The 24,814-nt window shown below is 40.3% G+C and overlaps 1 protein-coding gene across 2 annotated transcripts in view; it reads right to left on the minus strand.

Annotated features, from left to right (window-relative positions):
• The window catches only part of MCF2 (MCF.2 cell line derived transforming sequence), a gene marked incomplete at both ends in the record, with an annotated part of 104,643 nt that overhangs the window by 54,236 nt on the left and 25,593 nt on the right, over positions 1-24,814 (minus strand). The window contains 3 exons of one of the 2 annotated variants that reach the window (XM_082865070.1): positions 11,183-11,273; positions 12,604-12,718; positions 16,999-17,067. In XM_082865070.1, the coding sequence (XP_082721196.1) occupies positions 11,183-11,273; positions 12,604-12,718; positions 16,999-17,067 (275 nt within the window). Of the gene's footprint in view, positions 1-7,827; positions 7,879-11,182; positions 11,274-12,603; positions 12,719-16,998; positions 17,068-24,814 lie in introns of those variants that run through there. The other variant, XM_082865069.1, reaches the window with a different exon arrangement.

Below are 24,814 nucleotides of genomic sequence, written 5' to 3' on the forward strand. Positions count from 1 at the left end.
GAAAGATGAGCAGGAGCCAGATCAGGAAAGACCTCGGGTTTTTTCCTGGCGGCAAAGGGAGACTCAAGAGTTTTTAAGCAGCAGAGCAACACGATCAGATCTGCATTTTAGAAGGATCACTTTGGCTTTGGAAAAGGACAGGATTTGGACAAGAGTGGAAGCAAACAGATGAGCCTGAAGGCTGGAACAGTCCTCCAAGCCAGGGATGGTGAGTTTCTGAACTGGAGCAACAATAGCAGGGATGAGGGTAGAATTTAGGAGGTACTCTCTGCAAGGCATGATGACTGGCTGTGTCTGATGAGAAAGGAAAGACTAGGACAATCAATTTCCAGATTTTTGGCTTGAGTAACTGGGTGAATGGTACGACCCTCACTGACACGGGAACACAAGAGAAGCAGGTTTTCAGGAGGGGGATATGATACTGATTCCCATTCCTTGACCTGTTGGAAGGGTCATTAGGACAATCTGATGATGTCCATCAGACAAATGGATGTACAAGTAAGGAGGGAAAGAAGCCTACACTGGGAATGTAGAGTTCGGAGTCATCAGTCTCAGAACAGTGGGTTAAAGCGTAATAAAGCAAAATATGTCCAAAATGTTTAAAATACAGTCATCTTTTAGGAATGCTGGAATATTAATAATTGAAGAAAACTACAAAACAAAAGTTAATAAGATACTGTGGAGGCAGGGGTATATGGGAACTCTGTACTTTCTGCTCAATTTGCTGTGAACCTAATCCTGCTCTAAAAAATAAAGTCTATTAAAAAAAAAGAATAACTTTCATAGAGGGATAAGACCTAGACTCTGAAATGACATTCAAAACTGGAGATTTTTAAAATTCAACTTGAGATGATGATAAAAACATAAACAAGTGGCGATGAGAACTAGAGTCAGGGAAAGAGAACTGAGTGTGATACAAATAGGTAAAAGAAAGGAGTGCAAAATTAAATCAATAAACTAAACAATGATTACAAATAGACACAAATCGGGATGGCTATCTACCTGAAAACTCCTCTAGCTGGCCATATCTGTACTACCCTCTCCCTTCATGAGAAACTACTTCCCCTCCCCTCAAAATTCATATGTTGAAACTTAACCCACAAAGTGAAGGTATCTGGTGGTGGGGGCTTCAGGAGATGACTAGGGCATGAAGGTGGAGCCCTCATGAATGGGATTAGTGCCTTTACAAAAGAGACCCCAGAGAGCTCCCTCACACCTTATGCCATGTGAGGACACAGAGAAAAGATGGCCATCTATGAACCAACCAGCAAGTAGGCTCTCACCAGACACCGAATCTGCTGGCACCTTGATCTTGGACTCCAGACTCTAGAACTGTGAGAAATAAATTTCTGGTGTTTATAAGCCACACAGTCTATGGTATTCTGTTATAGCAGCCCATAAGGACTAAGACAACCTCCTATTACTCTTTTTTTTAAAATAAATTTATTTGTTTTATTTATTTATTACTTTTGGCTGCGTTGGGTCTTCGTTGCTGCACGTGGGCTTTCTCTAGTTGTGGCAAGCGGGGGCTACTCTTCGTTGTGGCGCGCAGGCTTCTCATTGTGGTGGCTTCTCTTGTGGAGCACAGGCTCTAGGTGCGTGGCCTTCAGTAGTTGTGGCATGCAGGCTTCAGTAGTTGTGGCTCGTGGGCTCTAGAGTGCAGGCTCAGTAGTTGTGGCGCACGGGCTTAGTTACTCCGCGGCATGTGGGATCTTCCCGGACCAGGGCTCAAACCCGTGTCCCCTGCATTGGCAGGCAGATTCTTAAGCACTGCGCCACCAGGGAAGCCCAACCTCTTATTATTCTTAATATTGGTTTCTAATGAGAACTGTTCTCTTTCTTCATGACCTTGCCCTTCTAACACACAATGATTTGAAGTGGGATGAAAATTTAATGTAAAAAGTCCCACACTAGGGTTTTTCAAACTATTGCTGAGGGAAGGAAACTTTGAGGGTGCAGTTCCGGAGCTACTGATAGCCATGACCCCTGCTGCTAGAGGAAGCTTATTCCAAAGAACAAAGCCAACAATGTATATAGAGAACTGGAAGTAGAGACAGAGAGTCCCAATGATAATGTGTATCCTACCATCTATTATGCACATAATGTCTTATTATATTTTATGCTAAGAATGGTACATACTTGCCATAGTTATTATAAGAATTAAAAGAAATAATGACTATCAAGCTACTCTGTCAACTCTAAAAAAATTAATAAGATAGTTGTTTTAATTTACCTTGGGTTCTTGGACCTAAAGAAGAACAAGCAGACTTAGGTAGAAAACTTTTTCGGGATATGGATAAAGGCTTGCTTAAGGGGAAACTCTGACAGGGACTTGTGAGAACTCTGGACCTACTTCTAGACTGACAGCACTAAGTGTATTTCTATCCTATTCACTTTAGGAGTTAAGCCTTTCCTTCTCCTTCACATGGGCATATTACCAGCATAATTATTATACTTAACCTGCCTTGCCCCAGCTTATTTTTTCACTTTTAAATGAAATCGAAAGCATCCTACTTTTGCCAACACTTAAAGCACTATTACTTTTATTGTTTCATGGATTCTAGGTTGATCTGCTCTCATTTGTCTTTTTGTCTCTGACTTTCCTTAATGTCATGTTCTCTGGTATTGCATTGGAAATCTCTAGATGCAACACCCTAGCGATGACTAACTTAAAGCCTGGAATACTGACCCACCTCCAAAATTGGTGCGGGCAGGGTGGGGGTGGTGATACTATGGGAGCAGAGAAGATCATGTGGCAACTCTCTGCCCTGAGGTCAGGCCCTGGTCTCTAACCTGCCACTCCCAGGAGAACAAGCAGCCAGGCCCTGGGACAGCTGATCACACAGCAGGGAACAAAGTAGAGAGGAGAGAGAAGCAGAATCACTGTTCACAGCATCCATGGGGAAGAGAGTTCAGGCAGGGTTTGCGGGTATTCAGCTGCTCCTAAGTCAGGGGTTTCATGTTGGCTGTTTTACTAAATCAGTTACTCCATCTATTTGATAAAGTGGCTTATCCCAAACATTGAAAGCGGAATAAAATGCTTCTAAAGATATTTCTACATTCTAAGGAGATCATTCTTAAGTAAAACTTCCTGATTATTTTATCATACCTTCTCCTCCCTTAATTCCTTCAAAATGTTTAGTGATTTGCTTATCACAGAAAACCTATAGGACTTCCCTGGTGGTCCAGTGGTTAAGACTCCGAGCTCACAATGCAGGGGGTCTCGGTTCAATCCCTGGTCAGGGAACTAGATCCCACATGCTGCAACGAAGATCCTGCGTGCTGCAACTAAGACCCAATGCGGCCAAATAAATAAATAAATACATATTTTTAAAAGCCCACAAATATTTGCATTTCTAAAGAAAATGCCCTATGAAGGATGAACACTTCATTTACTGCCTGTATAATTACATTTGCAATGTTGTTCCTTATAGGATAATTTTAGAATCTTTATTGAGCTGCCACGCAAATCTTCCTAGAATACATGGATTCTGTTAACCCAACAGCTACTCTGAAATCTAAGCCATCTGAAGGAATAAATAACTTGTAGGCAACAGTTATTATTTAGTAGGCAAAACTACTAAACACTTGGGTGGCACTCAAACAATCCATGTGACTTGTCAGTTATTTTTTTAGAAAACTAAATCATACAGTTCAGACCAGGCATATCGTTTCTATGCCTCACACGCATTAGATCCCATGTATGAATCCCAGTCCCACTCACTTCCCCAAATGTACATAGGTGCCAAACTAGTTATAGTAAAACCACAACCTCATGTGAATGACTTTTAATAGCTTCTCTTTTAATAGCTTCTCTTTTAATAGCATAATATATATATATATACACACACACATGTACATATATTTACATGTATTCAGGACCCCTCAAAGCCTTAAGGTAGGGACAGGAGATTGTCTAGCTGGCCATGGGTGGGAGTGTTGCTTTTTATTGAATGACTATTATGAGAATTCTCCTCATTATGATATTATGACATCATACTAAGTATTTTACATGCAATAGGTTCTTTTATCCTCATTTCACAACTAGTCAGTTCCAGCTAAACGCTGTCATGGGGGAAGGTGGGCCCAGCTCTGCCTAATCTGTGATTTCTCAAAAGCCAGAAATCCAGACTTCTGTGGGAAACACGATTTTCAAAGATGGGAAACAAATGGAAAGTTTGTTAAAGCACTGGATGGTCTCAACAAAACACATGTATGGACTACCAGTTTGCAACCTTGGAACTAAAGCTTCATACATCTGAACCTGGGCCAGTATCAACGCTCTGTCCACTTCTCTGGCTGTGATCGCTGGCTATGAGAATCTGGAGGGGACAGGGCACTCTTGAGAAATTTCAACCTGAAAGGCCATTTTGGCTTTAGGGTCAGTCTGCATGTGTTTGCATGTGAGCATACAAATAGGTATAGAGACAGATTCTATTCTTTATATACAGATGTCTGCATAACTAAAAGATTCAAGATAATCTATTTTAAAGCCGCTATTGAAATGAACATTCAAACAGCATATCACATATCATAAACAGGATCAGATGCACATATCTTATAGCAAATATAGCGCAAGCCCCCTGAGGTTTCCCATTCGGTTTGGGGAAACTACGTTTCTACATTCTCTGGTATGCTGCCTTAAAGATCTCTAATCTGGATGGTTATATAAACATGAAAAGGCACAGTTCCTATTTTCTCCAAAATCAACCCTAGATTTTCAAACTATAAATCGTTTTTGAGAGCCTGTCAAAAAAGCAAAAAGATGTGAGCAAGGGTCAGCCTTGTTTTCTTTTATTGCATGCAGCATGAGAGAGGAAACAGCACTGGTTTTAGGCACTGGTTTCAGGCTTTTTTTTTTTTTTTTTTGGAGTTCCAACATGTGACTGCTTAAAGGCGCCTCAGTAAAAATGAACATGCCGCCTGTCTTCATAGGGCGCAGAGCCATTTCTCCCGTTTCTGAGCACGGCCCCACCCCAGCCCTCGGCAGCAGCTCCGACCGGTTCTTCAAGTTAAGGTGCACAGAATTCGTTTTCTCTCCCCTTCCCCTCCTGGAGAAGACATTTACTCCCTCCCTTCTCCTCATGCCTGTCTTCAGATCACCCAGTTATATGGCCTCACGGCAGTTTGGACAGCAATAACAATGACAAAAGGCATCGCTTTTTCACTACTGAAGTCTGGAAATTAACCTTGTTTAATATTCTTTTGTGCGGCATCTCAGACAGGCAATTCATACACCCCCTGCTCGCTTTTCAGTTATTCTAGTTATTTCTTTAAAAACGCTTACAGTGGCTGATGCCACATAAAAATTTGATTATTTTACTATGAAAACAATTTATATTCCTAGAGCTTTTTCTTTGCATCTTTAGGGCAGAGAAATGCAGTCACAATAAGAGGGAAACCAGGCCAGTCTGAATGCTAAGGACAAGCTCTTTCCAGGACCCTTAACCCTTCCCAGGACACGTACTTAACGCACAGGCTGAATGCAAACTCAGACTTGCTGCCTGGCATTTAGGAATAACTTGACCTTGACATCTAGAAAATAGGACAAATACTAACAGAAAAACAAATGTTTGAAACAATTTAGCATCGTGGAGCCTACTGAACAAAACTATTATAATTTCATATTGTTATTGTTACAGAATATAAAATACTGAATTGTTGGCAATGTGACTGACCTCGATAAGGTCCACACCATCACGTTAGAATAAGTTGGGAAACATCTCGTGACCTCAAACTACAGAGAAGAGTTTCCAAGGCCGTGAGCTACTCCCGCACTCTTCCCACATACCACACCCTTAAAGGGTACAGAAAGGAAGAGTTACTCCACAGATAGCCAAATAACTTGCCAAGGGATCTCAGGAGTGGGACAGTCCCAGGCAATACTCTTTTCCTTGTGATTCGCCCTTCTTGTCCCATATCCATTCTCAACCCCCTCACTTGTTCACACTCATTGCAATTTCCACCAAGTAGCCAGTTTAAGCCTCTCTTTGGACTTTAAATCCACTGCTACCATCCTTCCAGGTGCTACCTATCATAGCCTCTAGAATCAGTCCAACTCCAGAGATCCTTCCAAGTCAAACCATGGTGTCACCAACTGAGTTGCAAATTTTTCACTCTGGTCAGCCCCTATGCATGCAAGCAGAACAAATTTGTCTTCCACCATAGTTCTGGGCTTCAGGCTTAATCCAATCAATTTCATTTCAAGCTAGCTGTTCATAGGGACCACTTAAAGTAATTCATTTGAGAGAAAAAGAGAAGAAAGAAACCAAGAAAGGTAATAGACACATATGCTCTTCCTTAAGGTCCAAACAAACGTCATCTCCTTTGTGAGCCCTTCCCTACCAACTAGAAGTTCTTTCATAATAGTTATTTCATAGTTATTTATGAACATGTCCTACCTTCTCTACTAGATTGAAAGCTCCTTCAGCTCTGTAGCCATTCCATGTTTACCTTTGTAACCCATGTTGTGTGTGGCACAGTACTAGATATATCTATTCACTGAGTACTTGTGTGCTGTAGTAATTTGTGTGTATATTAAGGGATGTGCATCTACACGAAACAAAGTTCAGAACTGAGAAAACATCTATGCATATAAAGGAATTAGGAATTTTCTGAAAGCTTAAGTAAATTACTTTTGATAACATAAGTACTAATGTCAGTTGCACCCAGTATTGCAAAGCATATACACAGGCATCTCTTGTGCACCATGAATTGTCTGTTAAAAGTCTGAAGCTATTATTCCCATAATACAAAATCATGTGTAGAGCTGGAGATAAAAGATTCATATCCTAAACTGTAATTTTTAATATACCATTTTGTGCCAAGAGCTTTATTAGAAAATAAACCGTTTACTCACCCATTGATGTTACTGTCATTCAACAACAATAAAATTCTTACTGGTTTATTTCCCTGATCTTACTTTTGATTCCAAGTGTCATTTTTTTCTATGACTGATTTTCACTTTCTTATTTTTTGTGTGTTGTCTTGATTATTTAAATAAGCAAGTATTATATTTTAAATCATAACATCAAGAATATTACCTTAAGTTTTGAAAGAAAAAGAGTAGCCCTGAAAACCTTGCTGATGACCAGTTAGTTATCAAATTAGCTAGTGTTACTTTGTATCTCTCCAAAATACATCTAAATATCCCTTCAGAAATTTGCTGGGAATTTAGTATACAAGTGAACCAACGATGGGAAAATTTGAAAATGTATCTGAAAGGAGAGTCTAGCTTATCAAGAACAGTGAGTCACTTTTTTTCCTTTAAGAAACAGTTGTCAACAGGCTAGAAATCTGCGTCTTTCAAGTTTGAATATGGGGAAGAAATGAAATCAGAAAGATTTCAGATCATCAGACTTCAACATTTTTTCACTTGTCCGGTAACACCCAGGAAGGGCTGCCTTTTTAAATGCTGATGAAGTCGTCTCCAGGTCTGTCCATGATATCATACTCTACTTGACCATGGTGAAAGGAAGGACGAATCCTTTTGTTAGATATTATTTTAACTGGTCACTTAAAGCTACTCTGCCCAACGATTCAAAATTGCTCATACAGTCTTGAACAAGTACCATGACGGATGGTGCTTCCTCATAAACTCGATCACGTTTAGATTTTGAAATTACATTCTACCTCCTTGGCCTTAACATTCCCCTATGTCCGTATCACAGGAATCACATCAATGCAGTCCATGCAAACACAAGACTCCATTCTCGCCCTCTGTCCTTAAAAGCCCCATTCAGCAGTTTGTGCTATAGCACCATGCTGCCGCATCCCTGCACTTGAACTTGGGAATAGGCTTTCCAGGACTGCAGGCAGAGCCCTTACCGCATTCCTTCTGAACCTCATCTTGCCTCTCGGGGGAGTTGCTTCTGCCATCTCGCCTATACACAATAACACTCTTCTTTTCCAATTGTCAATGCCACATTGATGAAATATGAGCCGCTTCTTAGGTAGTATTTAAAAGCGGCAGCCAAAAATCTCTATCAAACAAAGCTACCGTAGCTGCTTCCATTACCACCGTGGCAGCGCTGCAAAAAAACCACTATCCCTGATTCGTCAGCTGACAGAGCCTTCCCTGCTGCTCATTGTAATTCAGAGTCGACACATTCCCCCAATTACTTAGCCTGATTGAACCTCATGGATTAGCTGGTGCTGGACTGCTCAAGAAGATCAGCCTCGTCCAGGGAGTGGAGGAAGGAAAAAAAAATGACTCTCCTCCTAGGGGCTAGATGGGACTGGCTTTCTCCTCTGCGCAATTTGATTTTTAAGGTGGAATGCTAAGAATCTTTGTGAAGGTAGTATTAACTGATATCTTTAATCTTGTCCTACCCTGGTCTGTAACTTGAAATTCAATTCTGTTTGTTTTTTTTTTAAATTAAATTCTATTCTGGGTTTAAGCCTTGTGAAAGGTTAATAGCTTGTGAAATTTTGTCCTGATGATAATCTAGAAAGAGCAGAACGTGCAAACTTTCTAAGATGGATAGGATTCTCTCCCAAATGAACATTTCCCCAAAATGTATAACTAAAAAATAAAAAATCTTGTCTCTTATCATTAGGAAGTATAGCCTAACTGCGTAGTTTCTTTAGGAATCTAGAAATTAAGATCTTCAAATTGAATTATATTATTACTTCATAGACACTAGTTTAAAATAATATACTAAAGACAGTTAGACCTATCTATACAATGGCCATTTTCACCAGAAATTCTTTCTGAATGTCAACTTTTGTTCTTGAAATTGGCTTGCATTCAATATTTACCTCTATTGCAAACAGTGTCCAATGGCTATTAATGGTTGAGATATAATTAATGTGCTTTTGAGTATGGGTATAGAAGCTCTACCATAAGCAGAAACATTTAAAATGCTAAAAAGAAACAACGCTTAAACTAATCTATAGCCAGTTACATGTCATCGTCACCTGCCGTCCCCCCACCTCCCACTCTTGCCCGACTGTTATGCAAGTAAAGCGACCTTGGGCTCAAAGCTCTTTGTTGGGCATACTTCACACTTCCCCCCTGAGAGAGCATTCCCTAGGGAAACAGAAAGGGGAGCATCACCCCCCCCTTTCTGTTGGGGTCAACAAAGTCATTATTCCTTTGTTGACCCCAAATCAATAGTATCAAGACCCAATTTTGTATTTCTCTTTTGGGAAAAACAAGACCTCTGTTCTAAGCAATCTATTTGATAAATAAAAATAAAACTTTACCAAAAAACTGATGCCATGTGCCAACCAGTCACTCAATGAAAATTAATCTCATCGAGCAGGTAGTTTTGGCCAAAAGAAAAAACACTGGGCTGGGTGATAAAAAAATGTTTTATTGTAACAAGTGCTATATTTAGTATTAAATAATCGATTATTGTCATAAACTAAAGTCTGCTCAATAAGCCCAAGGACCGATCCTAAAGGCCAGGGCACAATAAATGCCTTTTATATGATTCAGCCCACTGATAGGGCTCAATAGTACCCGGACGCCAGATGTACGTTCTCCAAAGGAATTTTTACCTTTTTCTAAAAAAAAATTTAATGTATTTGTCTATCCACATGTCATTTGGAAAATGATAGGAAGCAGCAGGTGGAAAGGTCACCAACTGCAGTTCATGAAAATTCAATTCTTGCTCCTGACCTTGGATTCAACATGTAATCTTTCCAAAATGCGTATATCAATGTAATTCCCTCATCTATGGGACAATTATAATGATACCTGCCCACAGGACTTAATCAGGAAACGAAGAGAATCAACATTACTTAATAAATGTGAATGCCTTTGAAAAAGCAAAAATGTATTATACAAAATCGAGGTTTTACTATTTTATTTTGGTAACTTGTATGAATGTGGTATTAACTCTTCTCTTCATTGCTTAGGATTAAACACTTCTGTTATAAAAAATAAACAAAAAACTACCTTGCTGACTTACCCAAGATGAGGAATAATTCATACTGGGTATGAGAAGAAGAATGATCTCATTCATTTTACCATGTGAGTGCCAGTGTATTTCTTACACTCGTCAGCAAGTTAGTAGAGCAAAATGAACACTGGCTCAGAAGTCCAACAACCTAGATTTTTGTCTTGTCTTCACAACTAAACCAACTGCCTCTGCTGGCTGTGGCCTCCCGCGTGAGTCCGGAGACGAAGGAAGAATTTCAGATGGCTGATGACATTGGACTCTCAAAGAAAAACATATATTGATTCCCAGCTATTCTGGTCTGATAGAGGAAGTTGACTGCACGGCACTTTTGCAGACAGCCCCACTCTTACCAGCTCGGGAGGAGTCTATGGGTTCCTCACCTGCCTCTTCTTCTATGAAAGAGAAGTGTCAGACAATATGCAGATGAGCATGATAATGTAAGAGATCATCTTGGCTGTGGGCAGGATTGCATCTCTCATATTGTCTCCTTTAGGGAAACTGTTTTTTCTCTCTGGGTCTTGGAGAGCTGGGGACTAGCTTCCAATAGGGACAATATGTCATTTTGCAGGTGACTCCCTTCCCTCTCTACCCCAGGGGAAAGAAAAGTCTAGAAAGATACACACCAAAATGTTAAAAAGTGCTTATTTCTGGACGGTTCGATTATTGACTATTGTTTTAAACCTTCTTCTTTATACTTTTCCATATATAATGAGTATACAGCAACACAGCTGTTTCTATTTTTAAAACAGTTCTCATAAAAAAACTGCCTTGCTTTGAAAGGCATAGGGGACCATGAATCACTTCTCACTCAACCTGAACCATTAACTACCCATTCTTTCCTATTAGGTTTTATTTTGGGTAGAGTTGGTTAGCTCAATCTCCTCTACCAATTCGCCTCTCTAGTTTTCCACCTCCCCATTTCATCTATTTTTATTGTCTCCATCAGTATCAAAATAAGCTGTAACCCACAAACAGAAAGTATAATGCAAAACAAAGTCAAGAAGTTACTGTAGAATACAAATGTAAAACAGTTAGCTAGTGGGAAGCGGCCGCATAGCACAGGGAGATCAGCTCGGTGCTTTGTGACCACCTAGAGGGGTGGCATAGGGAGGGTGGGAGGGAGGCTCAAGAGGGAGGGGATATGGGGATATATGTATGCATATGGCTGATTCACTTTGTTGTACAACAGAAACTAACACAGCACTGTGAAGCAATTATACTCCAATAAAGATCTATTTAAAAAAGAAGTTACTGTAGAATAAATTGGTACTCACTGAGATTTTTTGGAGAGAGATTTTGAGAGAAGACCAGGTATCCAGTCTTCGATCAAGAATAATGGTAAATCGGGAGTCAGATTCATTTTGCCTACAAGATGAGAGGAAATACTCTGTTTTTCTTAGTAATAACCCAACTTTGCTAGATATGTCCTTACTTCTGATTATTTCATTTACATGTGATGTCTTGCCTGAAGACAGATTTGGAAAGTTATCACAAAGTGCTACAATGGAAAGCCAATTTAATTCCATATTCCACTACTCACTATTTAAAATTTCTTTTTTGTCACTAATGTCAATCTTTTAAATAGGCAAGTAATAGTGTCATGCAGGTAGGCCACTAAAATGGATTCGGAATACTATGATTTGGGGCATGGGAAAACCTTATAGACAGTTGTCCTTCATGACGTCAGATGTAACTTCGCGGCAATCCATCAGGAGTCAATGATCCATTCATTCATTCAGAAAAACACTGTTAAATACATATTCCTACCTCTTGCTTTGCTCCTTGAGGGAAGGCAGTATAATGGATAATAAAACTTTTATTTGCCCTAAAAAGACCACTTTCAAGCTTTAAGGGGTGCCGTGTAAATTTAGTTTTCTGGGATTTGATTTTTGTTCATGAGCTTCTTCACAATATTATGATTTTAGATTCCTGCCTTCTTAGTCTTCAGGATTAATAACCAGAAAATGTTTCCTTTAAAAAATTTGTTTTCAACCTAAATAAAATCTTTAAGGAAGCATTTGAAACTTTCCCCTTAAAGAATTCTCATCTCAAATGATTTCTAATATCAAGTAACTCCTAATCCATTCCAATATCACTTTTGAGTCTATTTAACTTTCAGTCTTCTTATTTTATCCTTGGAAGAAGTGAAAAATAGCTGTCTAGCTACTGGCTAGTGAGAGTTCCTTTTAGGCGAATTAAAGGCTTTATGTATGACCATCATTTTTAACCTATGTTCTTCTGCATGGGGACAAATACTTCTAGGCCCCCAATTTGGTTTTCATAGAGCCTCAGTAAAATTTTTTTTTTTTACTGTGAGCGGGCCTCTCACTGTTGTGGCCTCTCCCGTTGCGGAGCACAGGCTCCGGATGCGCAGGCTCAGCGGCCATGGCTCACGGGCCCAGCCGCTCTGTGGCATGTGGGATCTTCCCGGACCGGGGCACGAACCCGTGTCCCCTGCATCGGCAGGCGGACTCTCAACCACTGCGCCACCAGGGAAGCCCTCAGTATAATTTTTATAGCAATTTAGGTAGCTGTCAGCTTCCCCTTCTAAGTTATTTCTTATCTACTCTGAAGGTGAGTCTTATGATCATTTAAAATAACAAAAGCCACACTAAAACACCATTTTCCTGTTACTACATTCAAATGGGTAGCCAATAGAAAGCAAACTGAAAAAAAATGTAATGAAATGCTATACCTTGCAACAGACGTCAAGTAAGTCAGCACTTTTGCTATCACCTCTTCCGGTATGCATCTGAAATTACAATTTTCCGGAAACGTAATGATCCAAGCATTGTCCTTTCCCCGGCCACCTAAAATAGTATAAAAAAACAAATTAGCATTTATGTGACAGCAATGCAAGAAAGAGGATTTTAGATTTGAGAGGGCTGGTTAGAAGACAGTCTGGGGCCAATGCAACTTTTATAAGGATGATGATCTCCACAGAAACCAAAACGGCACCATGCTGCTGCTGAAGTCTAAAAAGTGGCAGGGTGGTTTTGAAATAAAAAAGGAGAAAGAAAGAAAGGGGGGGGAGACAGAGAGAGAGAAAGAAAGAAAGAAGAAAAGAAAGGAAGAAAGAGAAGGGGGAGGGAGGGAGGAAGGAAGGAAGAAAGAAAAAGAAAGAGGGGAGGGAGGGAGTAGAGAAGGCAAAATGAGAAAAAATTTCACAGAATGTGTATAATAAATGCAGTTGAAAATAGAGCTGATCACTCATATTGGACAACCATGGCTATTGGGAAATAACTGTTTCTATACCAATGCTATGAGCCTAAATTCAAAGTGAGTCACTGACAGCTTGATAACAAGTGGAAACCTTGATAAAATTGACCACTTAGAGTCATGGTGAGCATGAAGAGTATAGGATACAAACTATAGGAAATAAGTGATGTTCTAACGGATTGGTGGAAGAAACAATATAAGCAATGGAAAAGGAATCTTACTAATGCAAAGAAAGAAAGACCACAAATTCTCCATGGGTTAAAATTCAGTGTGCATCCCACTCCACAGCCCTCTACGCAGCCTGGAGGATTGAGAATGAAAGCCACCTAGTGCAGGGATGAGCCTTACATGTGCCTAAGGTCCCACTCTGTAGTCAGCCTAACACCTGGGCACAGAGTGGGTGCTCAATGCATATTATTGCTAAATGGAAGTTGAAAGATTATTTTAGGGGAAAAGTTGTACTGTGGCCTTTGAATTTAGCTTGCTAAAAGAATTCTTTTGAGAGGTTTAGTTGTAATTCTCGTTTGGCTAAATTTAAGTGAATAAAGGTACAGGATATAAAAATATTCAATATGCAATAAAACTATGACAAAGGCAAAGGAGAGAAAGTAGAATGATAAAGCAACTAATTCCAAAAGAAAGCAAAAATGGAGGGAAAAAAACAAAGACTAGGACAAATAGAAAACAAATAGTAAATGATAGGTTTAAACTGAGCCATGAATAATCACATTAAATGTAAATGATTTTGACACCCCAATTAAAAGTTAGAGATTGTCAAATTGGATCAAACAATCAAGACACAACTATATATTGCCTACAAGAAACACACTTTAAATATAAAGGCACAAAAAATATATATATATATAAAGGCACAATGCATTAAAAGCAAAAAGATGGAAAAAGATATATCATGCTAAGTAGTCAAAAGGAAGGTGTCTAATTTTAGACAAAGAAGATTTCAGAATCAAGATTAAGAAGATCATTTGATAATCAAACAGCAGTAAATTCATCAAGAGGACATAACAATCCTAAGCGCTTATGTATCTGATAACAGAGCTTCAAGATACATGAAACAAAAATGGATAGAGCTGCAAGGAGAAACAAACAAATCCAGAATTTTAGTCAGAAATTTCAATAAGTGATAGAACAAGTGGACAGGAAGTTCACCAGGAAACAGCACACCCGAATAACCATCTCAGCACTGTGACTTCATTTACGTTTCTAGAACACTCCATCCAACCAAAGCAGAACACATACTCTACACGAGCGTACTTGGGAAAGATCAAATTCATTCCTTGCCTTAATCTTTACCAACGGAAACTGAAGGGAGGTCCCCATTCCCATAGTATCTGTTGAATCAAACTAGACCAAAGTAATAAATCAAAGGACGATAAATCTTTATAACATTCTAGACTTAAAGAGCAGGATGAAGAAAGATAATCATGGAAAATGAGGGCACCCACCCAAGAATTTTAAAGGAACTCAAAGGAGAAACTGTACAACTCTGAACCAAGAGATTAGCCAATCATGAAACAAAGGGCCTCTATAGGTACTGTATGGTGTAGAACTAGGAATATAAATAATATGTAACATATAATGCTCTCTCTCTCTCTCTCTCTCTCTCTCTCTCTCTCTATATATATATATATATATATATATATATATATATAATATATAATATAACTTAGACTTGCCAAGCAACACTTAGGCAAACTATACCTGTCAAAGGAAAGAATGTTGGTTCTTGTTAAGGACAGATTGTCATTGACTAATCTATAAACCATTATTACTGCTGAGTACCTACAAGTGCTATACTAGGTAATAAACATGCGAGAAAAGAACAAGGGAGATATTTATATTCTGAATTGGGGGTTTTCAGTATTTTTCCCATTGGGAGCCCTTTCTTCAAAAGAAACGACAGGCATAAGCATTTTTTAAAACAACTAGAAAAATCAGATGAGGAAAGAAGTCGTGGAGCGGGATCTAGGTCTGGGAACAGGTCCTGAGGGTGGTTCTATTTGGAACACAGTTGGAAAAACACTAAGAAGCTTCAGTAAAATCCCTGAATCTCAACAGTGAAAGCATACCACACATTTATACCACTTATAAAATAAAACATAAAACCACATTAATTAAGTCACCACAATTACCGCTAATTATAATCATTAAAGCAGAGGCCAGATTGAAGTGTCCAATTAGGATCATCTGTAAAGTAAATGTGTGTTTAGTAAACCGAGCATGTAGGTATCATTTCAGAAGAAATAATTAAACTACTTAAAAGGAATAAGATGGTCTCTTGTACTCTCAACACCTAAGAAGGATTTTCATGCAAACAATGCATATACTCGTAAATTCTTATCTGTGTAATACAATAAATATAAAGTTTAATGGCATAGTTCAAGTTACTCGAACACCTGAAAGGAATCTGCTTGTCTTTAGGCAAAGCTTTCCCTAGATATCTGACCAAATTAAAAAGACAAGGGTGGTTTCCCATTGCTATATCTCTAAACATATGTAATGCTTTTGAGCAGCATTATTCACAATAGCCAAAAGGTGCAAGCAACCCAAGTGTCCATCAATGGATAAATGGATAAACAAATGTGGTCCATCCATACAACGGAATGTTATTCAGCCTTAAAAAGGAAGGAAATTCTGAAAAACGCTACAACATAGAAAGACCTTGAGGACATTAAGCTAAGTGAAATAAGCAAGTCACAAAAAGACAAATACAGCAATGATTCCACTCATATGAGGCACCTAGAATAGTCAAATACCTAGAGACAGAAAGTAGAATGGTAGTTGCCAGGGGCTAGATGGAGGAAGGAATGAGGGGTAATTTTTTTAACAGGTACAGAGTTTCAGTTTTATAAGACAAAAAGAGTTCTGGAGATGGATGGTGGTGATGGTTGCACAACAATGTGAATGTATTTAATGCCACTGAAATGTACACTTAAAAATGGGCTTCCATGGGCTTCCCTGGTGGCGCAGTGGTTGAGAGTCCCTGCCGATGCAGGGGACACGGGTTCGAGCTCTGGTCCGGGAAGATCCCACACGCCCGTGGAGCAACTAAGCCCATGTGCCACAACTACTGAGCCTGCATGCCACAACTACTGAAGCCTGCACGCCTAGAGCCTGTGCTCCACAACAAGAGAAGCCGCTGTAATGAGAAGGCCACGCACTGCAACGAAGACTAGCTCCGGCTCACCGCAACTAGAGAAAGCCCGCGTGCAGCAATGAAGACCCAATGCAGCCAAAAATAAAAATAATAAATAAATAAATAAAATTTCATTAAAAAAGAAGAAAAAAGAAGAGTTAAGACGGTAAATTTTATGTTATGTGTATTTCATCACAATTTTTAGAAATTATATACGAATACATATACATATACAAATACCTATACATATTTTAGAAAAGTAAACTTTTTTATCATGTGTAAATGAAATCCTTTTAAAAAAAACTTAATACATGATGCTTAATTAGGGTGACCTGCAGCATTTGTAATGAACATTTAAGTCATCAGAGCTATGGTGGAGGGGGAAACCTCAAAGAAGCCACCTGAGTGGTTACCCTCTCACTCAGCCTGCACCCACCTAGGAGATGTATTCCACTTTCACCCATCACAGATTGCTGAAGACTTGCCCAAACGTCCAATATACAAGACTGGTAAGACTGGTTTTAATCACATATCTAAACACATTTCAAACCTCTAGTTATTCTCTAAATGTCCATTTTTTAGCAACTACATGCACAATGTATGAATGTTTATTAAAATATAAAAATTATACAGCCACTTATATAAGAGGGACCAAACTAACTTTGCTAATAGATTCAAACATTTATCTGGTCTAAATATATGAAAAAGTCTACTTACCAGACAGGAAGGCAATGTCTTGCATTAAGAAATGGCTGATGTCCTTCACACGGAGGAGCACCTCGGTTTCTATGTGACAAATGAGAAAGGGAGAGAAACAGCGGGCACGTTAGAGGACAGCCAGCAACGCACACGTGATTTCTTATCGTGCCGAAAAGAACTCTGGGGGTCCCGCAGATCTGCATCCCCAGAAGCACTGCTGACCTTCTCCTCTCAGCCACATAAGAAAGAAATCACACTCTGGACAATATCACTGGGTAAGGAGGACCAGTGTCCTCGTTCTCACAATCTACGCCTGGGACATAAACTACTTTCACTCACCAGAAAGCCAGGGGCAAAGGTCCAAACTCCAGGACATCCAGATTTATTTATCTAAAGGGTAGATAGTCACATAGAGACACTGGCATAGTGTCTTTTACTTCTAACAATGCCTTTCACTCTGCAAAGCTTTATTAGCGACTACAAAGCACTTTTCGGATCGTTTATTGCATTGGATACTCAAAATAACCCAGAGAAAGGTATTATTATCCCATCTTACAGGTCAGGAAAATGTCAGAGAGCAAGTGCAAAGTATTGGTTAAGCATGTGAGAAACCTAGATTCCAATCCCAGCCTGTTGCATTTACTGGCTGTATAAACATGTACAAGCTACTTAGCCTCTCAGAGCCTCAAGTTTCCTCACCTGTAAAATGGGCATAATATCTACCCCACAGGGTGCCTTGCCGACCAAATGCAAAATAACTGGCATAAGAGTCAGTGTTCCATGAACGGCAGCCTATTAACTCATCTTTGACCATTAGAGGTGGGACACATCCATGTGATGTTCAATATGTTTTAGTTGTCCCAGATCTTAAGTGCTAATTTGTAATGTTCGATTCTAGTGAACTCTACAGGGGCCCCAGGTCAAAGTTCACTACCTGCCTCTGGTCCATGAGCAAGGATAACTTTTTAAAAGAAAATGGGTCATCAAACTCAGCTATTCTGGATTGCTGGTTTTAACGCCTGTGACATCTCTCAGAGAAACCATGTTTTCCCCTTGCCCTCTGACACATAGGGCCTTCAAACACCTGGTCTCTGGTGGTGTCAGACTGATGACACATTACCCTTCTTAGTGCTCCTCAGATCATACCATATGGAGGTGGTGGATCAGGGCCCATCCTGCTCAAGGGCCCTGCACAGACAAGCTCTCAATGACCCACACCAGACAGTGGAATAGGGCCTCTGTTACAGAGCCACACACACACAAGCACACACACACACACACGATTTGAAACATAAATTCACCGACAAATTTATTTTTCATAAGAAACATGCCATTAAAAATCCACCATTTGTCAGGACATAAAAATCAATTCCTAAAAATGTCTTGCAATTTAAAAAAATTAGGCTCCTGGTACGTCCCAGTCTTCACACCCAAACTGCCAAAAGCAGTTATTTTTACAATGGTACATGTTTCCTCTGATAAAAGCACGTGTTTATGAGAGTCACAAACATGCGTCATATATTCACATTTTTTATGCCTGGAGACCTGAAGGAAGGATGAGATGGGGATAGTGCAAAGAGGACTAGAACTTTCTCTGCTCTCAGAGGCCTGCACAAGTGGCAATGCCCCAAATGTGTTCTACCGTTTAGATGAGAGCATTAGGCATTAAAATATTCCTACATAATAAGACCCAATTTTCTCCCCTGCTTTGATCAGTAGAAATAGCTATCAACATAAATGGATACATTTTATGTCATGTGGCAGATCTGGAAGCACTAATATCTGCAACCTGATTCCTCCCATACCATTCAGCACAGCACATTCTTGCACAGTTACAATGTCTACTTACTCTACAATTTTTGTATCCATTCACATCATCAGAGAGGCATCAGGGCATAAAATAAAAGGCTGAGGGCTGGGAATGGGAGGACCTGGGCTCAGTGCTGGCTCGGCCACTGAGCAGTTCTGGGATCTAGGGCAAGTCACTCCCTACCCTTCAGCTCACTACCTTCTGCAGGTAATACAACAAATGCTTTCCAAGCCCCCTTACATTCTCTGAGATCCGACAACAGGTAAAATCCATAGATATAAGGAAAACACACTGTCATAAAATGTCTCCCACAATTATGCCAACAAAATGACATTTCCACACTAACAAAAAAGGATAAAATAATGGTTAAAAGAAACAGACTCACAGGTATAGGGAACAATCTAGTTGTAACCAGTGGGGAGAGGGATGGTGGGAGGGGCAAGATAGGGGTAGGGGATTAAGAGGTACAAACTAGTATGTATAAAATAAATAAGCTGCAAGGATATATTGTACAGCACAGGGAATACAGCCAATATTTTAGAATAACTATAAATGGAGTATAACTTCTGAAACTTGTGAATCACTATGCTGCACACCTGAAACTTACATAGTATTGTAAATCAACTACACCTCAATTAAAAGAAATGGTTAAAAAAGATGTTACTACTTTAAGAAATGATCAGAGACTTCCCTGGTGGCTCAGTGGTTAAGCCTCCACGCTCCCAATGCAGGGGGCCCGGGTTCGATCCCTGCTCAGGGAACTACATCCTACATGCATGCCACAACTAAGGAGCCCAACTGCCACAACTAAGGAGCTGGTGAGCCACAACTAAGACCCAGAGCAACCTAATTAATTAATTAATTTAAAAAATGATCAAGTTCTGGGTTGGAAACAGACTGAAGGGAGAGAAGATAGCAGGAAAGGGAAACAGAAGCCACGGGGTTATCACTGAGCAGCCACAAAAGACAAGGTGGGCTTTTTGCTGAGAAGAGAGAAACAGAGTACAGACTTTGGAGAAAGCTGACACTGAGTTAAACCCAGCTTTGTATCTAACCTTCTTGAACTTCCACACAGATTTCCTCCAGAAATGTAAAAGTGAGAACAAATATGGTTTAGAATGTTCTTCTTGATGACCCTTTAAACTCTATTACTCCAGAGCATGAGAAATAAAAAGCCTGGGTCACCGAAGCCAGATCAGGTCCATATTACAGTATATTCCTGTTGACCAGATTCACATTTGATAGGAGGTTTGCGGAGCTGTCCCACGTGGTAAGGTCAATCACTCAAAAATGAAAGGCGTACATTCTCCTTACTTTGGACTAGTTGTGCAAAAGGGCTGGTTGGGAAGGCAAAAAAGTACTAACCCAATAAGTAATCTGACAAATAGCCTCAAAAACACCCCGATGGAGCAGCTCTTCATTGAAAAGCTCTGAAGACCCAACCATGTGACTGTACAGTCAAACACAATCAGGCACAAACTGAAAACAAAAGACGAGGAGAGTGCTTGTCAACTCATTCATTCCATACATTTGATCAGGAAGCAAGAGAGGCAAGCTTTTATTGCCTTGGCCATAAATTGCAAACTCAATCACTAATATTTCCTTTATAACATAACAGGTAGTTGTGCAAATGAGGATACAAGCTCAGAATGCAAATACAAAGAATTTTTAAAGTCCTAAAAGGCATGGAAATAAATAACATATTTAGGATGGTTCGCAGAGGAGGAAGGTAAACCCATCCAATTAGTTGATCCATTTGGGTTGTGTCACTTGCAGAAATAAAAGACACTTGTCAGGGCCTTCCCTGGTGGTCCAGTAGCTAAGACTCCGTGCTCCCAACGCAGGGGGCCCGGGTTTGATCCCTGGTCAGGGAACTAGATTCTGCACGCCACAACTAAGACCCGGTGCAGCCAAATAAATATTAAAAAAAAAAAACCACTTGTCACCTTGATACAGGGTGCCCTTTATAGCTTTTAAAGATTTATCTTGCAACCATTCACTTTTTTTTTTTTTTTTTGGCTGTGTTGGGTCTTCATTGCTGCTCACGGGCTTCCTCTAGCTGCCTCGAGCAGGGGCTACTCTTCGTTGTGGTGCACGGGCACCACATCATGGTGGCTTCTCTTGTTGCAGAGCACAGGCTCTAAGCGCGTGGGCTTCAGTAGTTGTGGCACGTGAGCTCAGTAGCTGTGGCTCGTGGGCTCTAGAGCGCAGCCTCAGTAGTTGTGGCACACAGGCTTAGCTGCTCCGCGGCCTGTGGGATCTTCCCGGACCAGGGCTCGAACCCGTGTTCCCTGCATTGGCAGGCGGATTCTTAACCCCTGTGCCGCCAGGGAAGCCCCATCCATTCACTTTTTAAAAACAAATATTTATTGAGCACCTACTATGTGCCAGATACTAAGCTGTGGATAGATGTTCTGGGTAAAAGTAAAGATTCGCAACCAAAAAGTTTTGTGATATTGGGGGTAAAGCATACTGCAACATTCCCCAGCAAATACACACACACACATTGCAACTCCCTGGGTATGGGCTATGTATGCAGCGTTTCCCAAACCTATTTGATCAGGTACTTCTTTGTTTGTGTGGTTGGTTGGCTGGTTGTTTGGTTGGTTGGAAGTTGGTTGGTTGGTTTTTTCCCTTCAGAGAGAGAGAGAAGACAAACAGAAAGCCACAGAGACAGCTACACAGACTCCATGTAAAGAAGCACTTGTTTTAGAAGTCAAAACTCTCTGGAGATGAAATGACCGCCGTGGTGGGTAGAGAAGCCTTTCCCTACCACTAATAGGGTTGGAACGAAGGTCAAGCAGCTCTGTAGCAAGGAGGCTAGAGAGGACAATGGAGCGTGTAGGTGGATTGGAGTAAATGATCCTTCTTGTCCTACTTCTCCAAGAGTCTATTTCTCCATGAACTGAGTATGTATTACCATTCCAAGATATTTAAATTCTACTGAGTTTATTAATGATTCCTACAAGGAAAATGATGGTTTATAAAGTTAAGTAAATTGGTATCTACAAGCATTTCCATTTTCTAGAAAGCGTTTTTACTCCAGATTCTGGTGTATAACAGCTATAATTCCAACCCTTGAGCTTTATGTCACAGTGACACGCTCTTGTGTACAATACATTTATCCCTTCTCCGGGGTTTCTGTTCATACCCCATAGAAGAATACGAGCTCTGAACCATGCTGCACACACGTGCCATTCTGTTCAAGCGCCAGAGAGCCAGGGCAAATACTAACTGCTTAAAAGAGCAAATACTTCTATTCTCACATTTTCCTAAAAATAAGAGGCAAAAATGGAGCACAAATTAAAATAGACAGGGAAATAAAGGAAATGTCAACCAGAAAGATACAATCTCTTTCAAGGCAACTGACCCACTGCCACAGCCAATATGAAAACAGAGGGGGAAAGTGTAGGGAATGATTAAAAGTAGATATTTGCTGAGCACCTAGTACTCCAAGATGGATATTAAAACCCTCACCTTACTCAGTGCTCTGTGGTGACCTAAATGGGAAGGAAATCTAAAAAAGAGGGGATATATGTATATGTATAATGGATTCACTGCTATACAGCAGAAACTAACAACACTGTAAAGCAACCATACTCCAATAAAAATTAATAAAAAATAAATAAAACCCTCACCTTACAGATGAGGAAACAGACTCAGAGAGGCTCCCATTCATGTACTTATTCATTTAAGAAATTCACACTGAACAACTGCTAGGCACAGGCACTGCTGTGTAGAACCTAGTAGAAGATTTAGAAGAAGCTTTCACGGTGTCATCCATTTGGTTCCCTAACCTTCAGACAGGCAGAAGAATACACTCAATCAGCTCTAATGCAAATTACTAACTATATATAGTTTATTAACCTCCAATTTTCTTCCAGGAAGAATTTTTTTAATTAATTTATTTTATTTTTTTGGCTGCGTTGGGTCTTTGTTGCTGCACGCAGGCTTTCTCTAGTTGTGGCGAGCGGGGGCTACTCTCCGTTGTGGTGCACGGGCCTCTCATTGTGGTGGCTTCTCTTGCTGTGGAGCACAGGCTCTAGGCGCACAGGCTTCAGTAGTTGCTGCACGCGGGCTCAGTAGTTTTGGCACACGGGCTCAGTAGTTGTGGCTCACGGGCTCTAGGGCGCAGGCTCAGTAGTTGTGGCGCACAGGCTTATTTGCTCCGCGGCATGTGGGATCTTCCCGGGCCGGGGCTCAAACCCATGTCCTCTGCATTGGCTGGCAGATTCTTAGTCACTGCGCCACCAGAGAAGCCCTTCCAGGAAGAATTTTATCCCAAACCACATCAAGAATGTTTATAAACAATCTTTTGCCAGAAACTCCATTATTTTTACACCCTGGAATTCTTAACAATGGTGCTTACTCTTAGCAATCATCTCTTTGAACGTTCACTATTGCTGATGTGCAGGATGCAAATAAAATTAGGTTTCGTTTTGAGTCCTAAATCCTGTTGCGAGTCAGATGGGATTCTATGAGTGTAATTTTTCCCTTTCAATATGAACATCAGATACACTGTACCATCTGTAAACATTAATGAGTTAGCACATGCAACAGATTCAAGTGCTGTCTTGACAAGTGTTATGCTTTAAAAGGTGGAACAGGGACTTCCTTGGCGGTCCAGTGGTTAAGACTCTGCACTTCCACTGCAGGGGGCACAGATTGGATCCCTGGTCGGGGAACTAAGATCCTGCATGCTGCACGGCGTGGCCAAAAAAAAAAAAAAAAAAAAAAAATAGGTGGAACAAATAAAAGGGCAATTCTGAAACCATCACAAAATGAATTCCCATTAGACTACAGGAGAACAAACTATGCAGTACTTTGTTCTACCATAAAGGTACAGTATAGGGACTTCCCTGGTGGTCCAGTGCTTAAGACTCCACGCTCCCAGTGCAGGGGGCCTGGGATCGATCCCTGTCAGGGAACTAGATCCCACATGCCGCAACTAAGAGCCCGCATGCCGCAACTAAAGATCCCACGTGCCATGACGAAGATCCCGCTTGTGGCAACCAAGATCCCGTGTGCCGCAACTAAGATCCGGCACGGCCAAATAAATAAATAAATATATTTTTTTAAAAGGTACAGTATAAAAGACTCGCAAAATTCTGTACTAACAAAAGAAAACAAAGATTCTTGCTAAACCCTTCTGCTAACAACCTCCTTCCAATCTACTGTAATCCAACTCACCAAACATCTAGTGGGTTTCTATCTGCTCCTCTCTGCTAGGTGCTGTGGCCCATTGGAATATGAAAGAGTTTCTCACCTTAAGCTCAAAAATTAACAGAAGATATGACATATAAACAACTGGCCATAATATATGGTACAGTATGTGCTATAATAGAAATATACAATATAGGGTATAGGGAGGAAGAAATTATTGCATCGAAATTGAAAGATTAAGAAAAAAGAAGCTTTCACAGATGATGTGACATCTGAGCTGAGCCTTGAAAAGTGAGTGGGATTCAAATACGTAGACAGGGGAATAAAGAAGGACATTCCAGGTAACAGAAACAAGGCACAAACACAGGAGTAGGTGAAGGCATCAGGGACTGTACATGCCTGATATGGTTTGAGTTCAGAGCATGGGATAGTCTAGCTAAAGCCTGACAGCAAGACTGGAAGCAAAAAGTGGAGAACTTTGCATGTCTCCAGAGGAGAGCAGGCTTCTGGAAAGCCTCTGATCCAGGATCACTGCCTTAGCACAAAGGTATTTTCCAAGCAGGCAACTCCTGCAACACAATGGCAGGGATGGAGAAACTGGTGGAGTCTCAAGTCAACTACCAACTTTTGGTATAACCTCAGGCAATTCACTGAAGATGCCCCAGGACTCAGGTTGTTTATAAGCACCTATACAACAAAATGTGTGGGAAGGAAAAGGGAAATGGAAGTGAAAGTCCTTCTTTCATGTGTTATAAACTCCAAATAAAACTTGGCCTGAGTACTAGATGCCCATTTTTTTCCAAAAGTTAACAGTTCTGAAGTCTAGAGGTATAGTAGACTCACCATCACATTTGATTCTGT

This window comes from Leucopleurus acutus, assembly GCF_964270905.1.
Source record: "Leucopleurus acutus genome assembly, chromosome: X".
Taxonomy (NCBI): Eukaryota; Metazoa; Chordata; class Mammalia; order Artiodactyla; family Delphinidae; genus Leucopleurus; species Leucopleurus acutus.